The sequence below is a fragment of the Mus musculus genome, chromosome 13 (assembly GCF_000001635.26).
Source record: "Mus musculus strain C57BL/6J chromosome 13, GRCm38.p6 C57BL/6J".
Taxonomy (NCBI): Eukaryota; Metazoa; Chordata; class Mammalia; order Rodentia; family Muridae; genus Mus; species Mus musculus.
Genome location: NC_000079.6, coordinates 96881228 through 96894265, shown reverse-complemented (window position 1 = coordinate 96894265; position 13038 = coordinate 96881228). Strand labels below are relative to the sequence as shown.

Sequence of the window (13038 nt, the reverse complement as noted above, 5' to 3'; positions counted from 1 at the left end):
ATGGCATCCACTAAAGGGGTGGAGACCCACAGGTTGAGAGTCACTGGGAGGAATGCAGAGTGAGGGGCATAGCAGAGACTAGGAGGGAGCTAGGCTGGACAAAAATGACACTGTCTCTTGTTAATGTGTGCTCTGAGGCTTACTCAAGTGGCCAGTGGAGTTTAGGCGTATCTGCTAGCTGTTCTTTGAAATGATAATGGTGGTGTCTTACAGTTTCTGTTGCTGTAATGAAACATGACCAAAAAGCAGAAAGCAGATTAGGGAGAAAGGGTTTATTTGGGTTATACTTCCATATCATTGTTCATCATTGCAGGACGTCAGGACAGAAAATCAAGTAGGGCAGGAAGCTGGAGGCAGGAGCTGATGCAGAGGTCATGAAAGTGTGCTGCTTAATGGCTTATTCCTCCTGCTTTCCTATGGAAGCCAGGATCACCAGGGGTGGCAGCACCCATATGAGTTGGGCCCTCCCCCACGTATCATGTATTAGGAAATGCTTTCCAAGCTATGTACAGCCCTATCTTATGGAGACATTGTCTTAACTGAGGAACCCTCTTCTCAGATGACTAACTTGTGTCCTGCTGACATAAAACTACCTAGGTGGATCTGATGATTCATGGCTTCTTTTTTGAGTCAACTATGGTAAGATGGTCCCTAAATGGGCTTGTAATTCAGAAGCCAGGACTGAGCAGAAAGTTACTCAAAGAGGTCTAAATGAAAAGGAGAAAAATAATTCTTTGAGTGATTTGAGGAGGGCGCCATGCTCAAAAAATCAGAGAGTAATATAATGCTATAAGCCTTAGGATTCTTGCCCACTCCTTTTGTACTTAGGGGGAATATTTGGGCTTTATTTCATTAGAATAATAACAACATAGCTACTTCAATGATCCAGAAATTTCTATATGGATTCATAAACCTGAAATTGCTTAAAAGAAAAAAAAAGAGGTATAGAAGGTCACTGAAGTTTCTGAAAGCAGATGAAAAGCAAGAACAGGTGTAGTCAACTGTTATTACATGCCCTCAGGAATTCTGGGAAATAGATCTGTAGAAAAGGAGATGTAGCTTATCATAGGAGACACATTCAGGGAAACAAACCAAACCGGCAATATTTCAAATTTCTTTTAGAAATGTTTGAAACAAAAAAAAAGTTAAGTTTGAAAAGAACTCACCGTATTCCAAGCATAATTCCAGGTCACATAACTGCCACCTCCCAGGAGCTCCTTGAGCCAGGTGACTGGGTTCTGGTAAATCTGACCATTTTCTCCCTTAAGTTTACCACTCGGTAAAACACTGGCTCTGTGGGTCGTCTCCTGACGTGAAAAACAGTGTGAGGTCAACAACTGTTGGTGTATGAACTTTTGCTTCTGGCCATGATAAAATAAGAGTCAGATTTAGTCTAATACCTGATGCTTCCCACCCAACACCATGCAAACAAACAGACAGACAGACAGACAAAACAGCAGCAACAACAACAAATAAACAAACAAACCCTAAAATTATCAAGTGTTTTGTAAGATGCTGAGTATCAGGCAAGACAACTACACTGAACACTGAGTAAGAACGTAACGTGGGGAGGCTTCCTCTGCCTCAGCCCACCACCTCCATATCCAGACCACAGCAGGAAAGGGAATCCAGAGAACAACATGGAGTTAAAGGGGCCAGGGCAGAATGACACTGCAGCAGAGTGAAATTAAGAGAAATTTTCAGCTCTTCACAGGGTCTTCTTGAAGGACTCCGCTAAGTAGTGACTGATGTTTATATAAGATGAGAGTATCAAACTGGCTTAGAACAGGGAAAAAATCCACATGAAAGGACTAGAGGTAATGATACCTAGCATTTTCATGGGACAGAAACTAATGCTTTTTCTTCACCATAAAACTAAAAAAACCTCAATATTAAAGGTATCATCAGAAAATTTTATCAAAGAGTTTTGATAAAAACTTTCACTAGAAAAAAGTAATTGGTCCTAAATTTGACACTGCTCCACCAAAACTTTAAAAATACTGAAAGGGCCAAAGGGTTTCTAAGCAACCTAACTATATTATACAATAAATTCTCCAAATAATTTTAAGAATGTGAAAATATCCAGCATTCACAAAACAAGTTTCAATATGGGATCCAATAAAAATAAACAGGTACAAATTCAACAATATTAATAACAACATTAACTTGTTTAAATGACTCATCAAAAGGCAGGTACTGTCAGTCTGGGTTCAAGACACAACTATATAATGTATAAAAAAGATAGACTTCATATTAAAAGAAATGAATAAATTGAAAAATAAAAGATGGATCAGTGTCTCATACCAATAAAATATCGGAATGGCTATATTAACATCAGAATACTTTAAGCCCAAAATAACTAGAAATAGACATTAAATAATGCTAAGAGGGTTACTATATCAGGCAGATATAACAACTATAGGCACACATGTGCTTAAATTCAAAAGAGCTTCAAAACATAGGAAGCAAAACATAAGGGAAAAACAGACAGATCAATAAAAGTGGATGCTGGAGATTTCAATGTCTTGGTTTTAACAAGGAGGTATAAAGATCATATAGGCAGAATACCAAGTCCAAAGACAATACTCAACTATTATAAAGCTGAACACTAGACTTAAGAATGTACAGAAATCTCTACTCAAGCGGGTTATAGGTACAAACCTATAATCTCAGTACTGAGAGGCTGAGGAACGAGGATTGTGAGTTTAAGGCCAGTCTCAGGTAAGATAAAAATATCAAGATTGTGAATTAAAAACACAAAAGGCTGGTGATGTAGCTCAGTGGTATAATATTTGCCTAGCCTATACAATGCTCTGGATTTAGTCCTTAGCACAAAAAAGAAAAAAGAAAGAGAGAAAGAGAGAAAGAAAGGAAGAAAGAAAGAAAGAAAAGTAGGAAAAAAGGAAAAAAGAAAAGAAAATCATTTAACGTAATATTTACTCACTATACTGCTAGTGGAAAATCATTTAGGAGAGGACAAAAACTCAGCCTCACAAAATTTAAAAAGGAATGAAATAATATAAAGTATGCTCTCTAACCATAATGGAATAAAAGTAGAAATCATTAACAGAAAAAAAATTAGAAAGCTCACCATTAAATAAAAATTATACAACACAATCCTCAGGAACCAGTGAATCAAAGAAGCAGTCAAAATGCAAATTAGAAAATATTTTGGGATGTGGCTCAATGGATACATAAAGTTCCCACTATCCACATAAAAGCCAGTTTTATCTGAAACGCAGCAATGGGGTGGGGACAGATGGATCCTAGCCGTTGTCTGGCTAGCCAGCCTTGGAGAAACAGTGAGCTCCAGGTTCAGTGAGAGACCTTGTCAATAAAAAAGACTGACAGCAATAGAGGAAGACACCCAACACTGACTTCTGGTATCTATAGTTGCATACACATAAGTGCACATACATATGTGTATATCACACACACACACACACACACACACACACACACACATACACAGAGTAAGAGAGAGAATAATCTAAAATGGATGAAAACTATAACATTGAACTATATGAATGTAGCAAAAGCAATGGGCAACAGGATATTCCTTTTTAGGGTAAGGCGGGGCTGGAGACGGGGTTTCAGTACGTACTTCAGGTTAGTTTTGAACATACAATCCTCCTGTTTCAGTCTACCAAGTACTACCACATCAAGCTTTAGAATAATATTTGCATCTATAAATACAATAAAAATACTATAAAGAAACTCTCTATTTGATGGCTTAACTTTTAAGATACTTGAAAAAGAAACAATGCAGAAGAAAACAAGCAATTTAAAAAGTAACAAATATTGGAATTAAAAACAAAACAAACGCCTGATATGGCTGTCTCCTGAGAGGCTCTGCTAGAGCCTTGAAGCCAACCATTAGACTGAGCATGGGGTCCCTGAAGGAGGAGCTGGAGAAGGAACTGAAGGATCTGAGAGGGTTTGCAGCCCCACGGCAGGGAGCAGCAATGTCAACAGGCCAAACTCCCTAGAGCTCCCAGGGACTAAACCATCAACCAAAGAGTAAACATGGAGGGACCCATGGCTCTGGCCACATACGTGGCAGAGGATAGCCTTGTTGGATATCAGTGACCTTTGAGCCTGAGGGGAATGTCCCATTGTAGGGGAATGCCAGAGCAGGAAGGTGGGAGTGGGTGGGTTGGGTAACACCCTCATAGAGGCAGGAGGAGTGGGGATGGAATAAGGGCTTCTGGAGGGGAGACCTGGAAAGGGGGTAACATTTGAAATGTAAATAAAGAAAATATCTAATAAAAGAAAAAAATCAGGGGCAGAGCAAGAGGGAGAAGGAAAGGGGAAAGAAAGAAAGAGAGAGAGAGAGAGAGAGAGAGAGAGAGAGAAAGAAAGAAAAAGGAGAAAAGTTGTAATAAGAAGATGGACAAAATTTACAAACCTAAGCTAGATGACTAAGAAAATCAAGTGAGACAACTCAAATGATTAAAGGTTGAAAGAGGAAATACTAATACTGATATTACAGAAACAAAAAGTCGTAAGAGATACTATGACTAATTATATACTAATAGATTAGATTAGGAAATTCCCTGAAATAAATGAACTGCCAAAACTGCCTCAAGAAAGAACAATCTAAAAATCTGTGTAACAAACAAATTAGTAACAAAACATTACTCACAAAGAAAAGCCCAGATACAAATGGCTTTACTTCTTAATACTGTGAAAACGTTAAAGATTTAACATCAGTTCTTCACAAACTTTTCCAAAAGTCAGGAGAAAGGAACACTTGTGAACTCATTCTGAGGTTAGTATACTCTGATACCAAACCCGTGACAGTTCAGCATCTCTAATGCATGTGGACAGAGCAAATATTTACCAAAATGCTGGCAACTCAAATTCAACAACACATAAAAGAATCCTAGACCATGACCAAGTGAAACACAGGGTTAACATTCAAGGGTCAACTAATGCTATATACCATATTGGGAATGAGAATTCCTGGAAGGAAGCTGTGTTTTCAGGGACCAACTGACTAGTGTGGAGAAGTTGGGATGCTGCAGGACCAAAGGGCTAATTACCCTACCTGGGCTATTGTCAGCCCCTGAGTAGCCACTCGTCTACCCCTATGTCAGAACCAAGATCCTGTGAGAAACAGATAAAAACCTTTTAAAAATCTATGAATTTGGCAGATTAGCTTCCACTAACCAAAAAACTCAGATGGCGCCAGGCGTGGTGGTGTACGCCTTTAATCCCAGCACTCGGGAGGCAGAGGCAGGTGGATTTCTGAGTTCGAGGCCAGCCTGGTCTACAAAGTGAGTTCCAAGACAGCCAGGGCTATACAGAGAAACCCTGACTCGAAAAAACAAAACAAAACAAAACTCAGATGGCATTGTGGGCATTTAGAAAAGCTTCCTCTATCTTGCTGTGCCTGTCTGTCTGATGTAATCACCAATGTATTTTAAACTTGTCTTGATTTGTGGTTTTCTTGTTTTATAAAACTATCAAACTTCATAAAACTGCTTCCATGTTGGTACATGGATTTTGGGGTAACCTAAATCTGTGTTCTTGAGTTATTGTCACTCAAAATGGCTCAAAATAATAAAGGGGATAAACTCTTATCCCCTTTAAGATGAGAGCAGTAGGTCTGGTTTATTTTCTTGCATCAGCAATATCAATAGAACAAAAATAATTCATAGGATCCCTCCCAATAGATGCATAGAGCATTAAACAAAATCCAACACCCTTTCCTGATAAAACCACCCAATGAACTATGAGTAAAAGAGAACGGCTTCAGTCTGATAAAAAACATCTTTGAAAAATCTAGAGCTAACATCATACTGAATAGCGCAACTGTCTTAGGAAACAGACGTCAGCCTCTATTCTTTTATTTCCACCTGATTAGGTCCATGCAGTCAGGTAACAAATTGAAAACAAAGGGGAACAACAACAAAACACCTATCTCTTATTACTAAATCATATGATCATTTACAAAGCAAATTCAATAAAATTTCCAAAAAATTCCATAAGTAGTAAGCGTAGCAAAGTTGTAGCAAACTATTTCAATATCCAAATGTCAATTTTTTGAAACTAGTAATAAGCAACTAGAAATTGAAATTTTAAAAACTGGATAACTGACATTACCAAGATATAAAATATTTACCAATAAATCTAATAAAAGATAAGAAAGACACGAAAAGTGAGTTGTCCTGTACTGCTGAGCAACAACGACCAAAACAAATGGAAGACCATGCTCCACTCATGGGCCCGACAATCCATGGGAGAACAGACTTCATGTATGGGCTCAACAAGCCCGCTGCCCACATGTCATTTCCTTCCCAGCTAATTCACATAGTTAATGAAATCAACAGGTGTTTTTTTTTTTGGGGGGGGGGTTTGGTTTGGTTTTTTTTGTCACAGAAACTGACAAGCTCATCTTAAACTTCATATGGGACCTACAATAGTCAAATTACTGAACAGAAAGTATAAAAGAAGAATAAGAAGATTAGCATTAACTAAATTTCAAGATGTATTCTATAGCAACAACAATCAAGGTAGTTTAATACTAACAGAAAGGTAAACAAATAAATCATGAAGCAATAGGGAATCCAGAAATAGACATAATATGAATAGCTGTTTTGGTTTTGTTGTTTTAAACAGAGGCACATAGGCAATTTTTTGGAGAGGATGCCTCTTTCAACATATGCAGTCAGACCATCTGGTTATTCAAATTAGAAAATGTGAATGGGCCGGGCGGTGGTGGCAAACACCTTTAATCCCAGCACTCGGGAGGCAGAGGCAGGTGGATTTCTGAGTTTGAGGCCAGCCTGGTCTACAGAGTGAGTTCTAGGACAGCCAGAGCTATACAGAGAAACCCTGTCTCAAAACAAACAAACAAACAAAAAAACCCCAACCCCCACCCAAAAAACGGACATGTGAATGGTCCTGTGACTGGCTTACATATGTAATCCCAGAACTTGGAGGGCTGAGGCAGGAGGATCACTACAAGTTAGCGTTGACTACATAAAGAGTTCCAGGCCATCCTGGAATTCAGAGAAAGATACTGTCTCAAAAATAGATAAAAATACACATATCCATATATAAAATAATTATATTCCCATATAGATATTCTCATATATAAACAGATATTCTACCCCGTAAATAACTTGAATTTAAATTAATTTTTAATTAATACAAAATTTTAAATTTATATTAAATACATTTATATCATATTACATATTAAGTATAATTTTTAATTAATATGAAAAATAATAAATTGGTATGAAATTTAATTAAAATTAAATTTCAACTAATTTAAGTATGAAAATTAATTTAGGATAAACCCTAGCTCTAAAACTATAAAAATTATGCTCACTCTTTAGCCCTCATGAATTACATCCTTTGAAAAATATAATCTATGAAGCCACAAGATCATGCGCAGTCACAGTAAAGATATCTAAGTCCCACCAGCTCAATCCCTCAACTGCAACTACTTAACAAACTCACTAACTTTGCTTTACAGAAAAACCTGTCAGAATTCTATGAGAAAAATAGTTGTCATTTTGAGTCAGGCAAATATTTTTTCACTTTCAATCAAAATATAGGGTTTTGTTTTATTTTAAACTAAAATATAATTACATCATTTCCTCCCTCCAACCCCCTCCCTCTCCTCTCCCTCCATCCTCTTCCATGTCTCCTCCCCTCATTTCCATTCAAATTCAAGGCTTCTTTTTCTTATATGCATTGTGAATGATGGTTAATCTTCATTGTCAGCCTGATGAGATCTGGAATTAACTAAAACCCAAGATGCTGGATGTGCCTGTGAGGGCTTTGCTTAATTTGATTAAGATTAAAAAAAATCTTACCAACTCATCCTAATCAAATTATTATTTAATTAAAAATAATTTGAGGTAGGAAGACCCACTCTAAATCTGGATCACAACTCCTAGTGGCAGCCCACATAAAAGAACAGGAAGAAGAGAGCTTTCATTTTGCCTGCTTGCCTTCACTGTAACTGGCAAGTTTGTCTCTCCTCTATTGCTGTGGAAAGTATTAAATCCAACTTCTTTAGAACTCCAAAGTAGACTGAAAACCAGAAGTTCTCCAGAAGTCCTCTGGAACTCAAGCACAAGGTTGGGACTGCAGAGACATCAAGTTTAGTGGACTGACAACTACTGAATATCTGGCCTTTTCACTAAGAGGCAGCCTTTGTTGGACTGTTTGGACTGCATCCTGTAGATCAGTCTAATAAATCCCTTTAGTGTAACTCCACCAGTTCTGCACCTCTCGAGAACCCCAAGTACTACAAATGTGTAAATATATAAATACAACCCACTGAGTCTGTTTAGTGCTGACTATTTGGTACCAATTGGGGCACTCATTCTTGGGAAGACTAAGTCTCCTTGTTTGCAAATTGGTAAGTCACTCTGGAAATCAGAGTATTTTAAAAAAGCTAAAAATAAACCTACCATATGACCCAGTTATACTACTTCTTGGCATATACTCAAAGGACTCTGTGTCCCATCCCATGGATACTTGCTCACCATGTTCATTACTGCTCTACTCACAATAGCTAGGTAATGGAACAGCAGACACGTGTTTCATCTGTTAATGCACATGAAAATGTGGTACAAATACTGAGGAATACTACTTGGCTATAGAAAAAATTAAATCATGAAACCTGCAGATAAATAGATGCAACTAGAAAAATACTGAGTGAGGTAATAACTCAGACCCAGAAAGACAGACAAACATTACATGTTCTTTCTCATCAGTAGTTCCTAGCTTTAAATCTTCACAAGTGAATATATAACCAGAGTAACTGCAGAAACCAGAAAGTGAAAAAGGACCATGGGGCAGTCTTGATAGAGAGGGATATAAGTTATATGAAAGAGAAATATAGAAAATTGGGAGGTGGCCTTATGTGATGGTTTGTATATTCTTGGACCAGGGAGTGGCACCATTTGGAGGTGTGGCCTTGTTGGAATAGGTGTGACCTGGTTGGAGAAGGTATGTCACTGTGGGTGTGGGCTTAAGACTCTCACCCCAGTTGCCTGGAAGTCAGTCTTCCACTAGCAGCCTTTGGATGAAGATGTAGAACTCTCAGCTCTGCCTGCGCCATGCCTGAATAGATACTGCCATGCTCCCACCTTGATGATAATGGACTTAACCTCTGAACCTGTAAGCCAGCCCCAATTAAATGTTGTTTTTATAAGACTTGCCTTGGTCATGGTGTCTGTTCACAGCAGTAAAACCCTAACTAAGACAGCTTAGCAAGGAGGGAGGTCAATACAGAAAGAAAAGGAGTGGGAATGAGTAACACACACACACACACACACACACACACACACACACACACACACACACCTTGAATGAAACCTCTTTTTGAGTTGTTAGTCAGGGTAGTCCAAGAGACACTTCAGACAACACAGACTATTGCTGTTGCCCTTAGTTGTCTCCCAGAGGTTGAAGGTTATGTCCCTAAGATACCATGTTTGTTGTGTGCCTTCCCCTAGCCTTGAGTAGGCTAAACAAACACAAATGGTTTTACAACCTAGCTGGAGTCCCCTGGCCTCACATTTGCAATTTCCTAACAGAGCTTTGAGGAGTTGACTACCTGCTGAGCTTGCTTTGCAACTCAATCCAGCTGAAACAAAGGATGGGTCTTTGGGTTTTCCCTATATAAACGCAGAGCTGAAAATTTACCCAGTTCATAGATGGTTGCTGGACAGCTACAACTTTGGACACAGGACTTGCAAGATTTGACAGGGATCTGACTTGAAAGCCTCCTTGCTGAGGCTAGCTTTCATAGTATCAGAAGGTGCTATGCAAGCGGACAAGGCAGGGAAACAACCAACAGTCCTACCTAGCTGTTGATATCTATGAATCAAAAAAATGACCAATCCTGAAAGATACTCCCAAAGGTGCAAAAGGGCACTAATCAAGAGCTGTCTAACTGGAACTAAAGTCTGTTCAACAGGAGGGAAATCATGCCCGGTACTGGAAACTTACCTAACCATTGTGGTTACTGAGTCTATGGATCTTAGAGGAGAACCTACTAATACAAACAATTTTTAAATATCATACTTGAAGCAATCCCACGAAAATCAGGGACAAGACAAGAATGCCCACTCTCCCCATGTCTATTCAATATAGTACTCGAAGTTCTAGCCAGAGCAATAAATAAACAAAAAGAGGTCAAGGGAAAACAAATTAGCAAAGAAGAAATAAAGGTATTACTATTTGTAGATGATAGGATAATATACATAAGTGATTCCAAAAATTCTACCAGAGAACTTCTACAGCTGATAAACAACTTCAGCAAAATGGCTGGATATAAAATTAATTCACATAAATCATTAGCCCTCCTTTATATAAATGATAAACAGGCTGAGAAAGAAATTAGGGAAACAACACCCTTCACAATAGCCACAAATAATGTAAAATATCTTGGTGTAAACTCTAACCAAACAAGTGAAAGATCTCAACGAAGAAATTGAAGATCTCAGAAAATGAAGAGATCTCCCATGTTCATGGATTGGCAGAATTAACATAGTAAAAATGGCCATCCTACCAAAGGCAATCTACAGATTCAACACAATCCCCATCAAAATTCCAACTCAATTCTTCAAAAACATGGAAAGAGCAATTCTCAAATTCATCTGGAAAAGCAAAAAACCCAGAATAGCGAAAACAATACTTAACAATAAAAGAATGGCTGGGGGAATTACCATTCCTTACCACAAGCTGTACTACAGAACAATACTGATAAAAACTGCATGGTATTGGTACAGAGACAGACACACTGATCAATGGAATAGAACTGAAGACCCAGAAATAAAACAACAGACTTACGGTCACTCGATCTTTGACAAAGAAGACAAAAATATACAATGGAAAAAAGAAAGCATAGTCAATAAGTGGTGCTGGTCTAACTGGCAGTCTGTATGTAGAAAAATGAATATAGATTCATATTTGTCACCTTGCACAAAGTTCAAGTCCAAGTGGATCAAGGACCTCCATATAAAACCAGATGCACTGAATCTAATAGAAGAGAAAGTGGGAAAGATCCTTGACTTCATTGACACAGGGGGAAATTTCCTAAGCAAAACTCCAATGGCTCATGCTCTATGATCAAGAATTGATAAATGAATTTCTTCATGAAACTGGAAAGCTTCTGTAAGGCAAATTGCAACCTACAGATTGGGAAAAATATCTTCATGAATAACCCCACAGCAGACAAGAGGGCCAATATCCAAAATATATAAAGAACTCAAGAAGCTAACCACCAAGAAACCAAACAACCCAATCAAAAAAAATGGGGCATATAACTGAACAGAATTTACAACATAGGAATCTCAAATGGCTGAGAAGCACCTAAAGAAACGATTCTATATTACACCAATCAGAATGACTAAGATCAAAACCTTAGGTGACAGCACATGTTGGCAAGGATGTGAAGAAAGAGAAACACCCCTCCATTGCTGGTGGAATTGCAGCCTGGTACAACCATTCTGGAAATCAATCTGGAGATTCCTCAGAAAATTGGAAACAGATCTACCTGAAGACCTAGCTATACCACTCTTGGGCACATACCCAAAAGATGCCCCACCCTGCCACACGGGCACATGTTCCACTATGTTCAAAGCAGCCTTGTTTGTGATAGCCAGAAGCTGGAAACAATCCAGATGTTCCACAACAGAAGAATGTGGTTCATTTACACAATGGAATACTACACAGCTATTGAGAACAAGGATATCTTGAGTTTTGCAGGCAAATGGATGGCACTAGAAAATATCATCTTGAGTGAGGTAACTCAGACCCAAAAGGACATGCATGGTATATACTCACTAATAAGTGGATATTAGCCAAAAAACAAAACAAAACAAAAACAAAAACCCTACAGAATACCCAGGATACAATCAACAGAACTCAAGAAGGTTAACAAACCGAAGAGTCCAAGTGAGGATGCCTCAACTCCACTTGGGAGGGAAAAGAAAGCAACCAACCACGAGGCGTGGGGTGGGGGAGGGGCTGGGTGTGAAAGGGGACAGAGAGGGGAAGAGGGGAGCATGATCAAGTATTCTGGAGGGTGATGGGGGAGGGGGGGGCGGACAGGACTGAAGCCTGAGACCAGCAGAAAGAATAGAAACAGGCAACCTTGTGAGGTAGGAGGTGGGGCGGAAACTCCAGAATGTACCAGAGACCTGGGAGGTGAAAGATTCTCAGAACTCAAAGGGAGGGACCTTAGATGAAATGTCCTATAGTGGGGAGAGGGAACCTGTAGAGCCCACCTCCAGCAGAAAGACAGGACATCAAGTGAGGAATGGGGTTGCCATCCCACAGTCAAAAACTCTGACCCAGAAGTGTTCCTGTTTGAAAGAGCTGCAGGGACAAAGATGGAGAAGCAGCTGAGGAAAAGGAGGTCCAGCGACAGACCCAGATTGGGATCCAGTGCAAGGGGAGGCCCCAAGGCCTGACACTATTACTGAGGCTATGGAGTGCTCACAAAAAGGGGCTTATCATGACTGCCCTCCAAAAGACCCAACAGAGCAGTTGAAAGAGTCAGGTGCAGATATCTACATCTAACCAATGGACAGAAGCTGCTGATCTCTGTGGTTCAATTAGGGAAACGCTGGAAGAATCTGAGGAGTAGGGCGACCCTGTAGGAGGACCAGCAGTCTCAATTAACCTGGACCCCTGAGGTCTCTCAAACACTGGACCACCAACCAGGCAGCATACACCAGGTGGTATGAGGACCCCAACACATATATGGCAGAGGGCTGCTGGGTTTGAACTTAGTCAGAGAAGATGCACCTAACCCTCAAGAGACTGGAGGCCACAGGGAGTGGGAGGAACTCTGGTGGGTGGGGTGGGGGTGGGGCCATCCTCATGGAGATGAGGGATGGGATGGGGAGGTACTGAATGAGGAACAGTCAAGAGGGTAGACTGGGAGGGAGGGGAATAAAATCTGGACTGTAAAAAAAGATTAAATAAAATTTAAAAGAAAAGGAAAAAAGAAAAATGAGCAACGGATCTGAACCAACCAATACCTGAACCAAAAAGTAAATATGC

The 13038-nt window shown here is 39.4% G+C and overlaps 1 protein-coding gene across 2 annotated transcripts in view; it reads right to left on the bottom strand.

The window, feature by feature from the left end:
- Nucleotides 1-13038, bottom strand: part of Ankrd31 (ankyrin repeat domain 31) — a 161506-nt gene that overhangs the window by 15529 nt on the left and 132939 nt on the right. For both annotated transcript variants that reach the window (XM_030247341.1, NM_001370928.1), the window contains one exon: nucleotides 1167-1307. In XM_030247341.1, the coding sequence (XP_030103201.1) occupies nucleotides 1167-1307 (141 nt within the window). The remainder of the gene's footprint in view (nucleotides 1-1166; nucleotides 1308-13038) is intronic.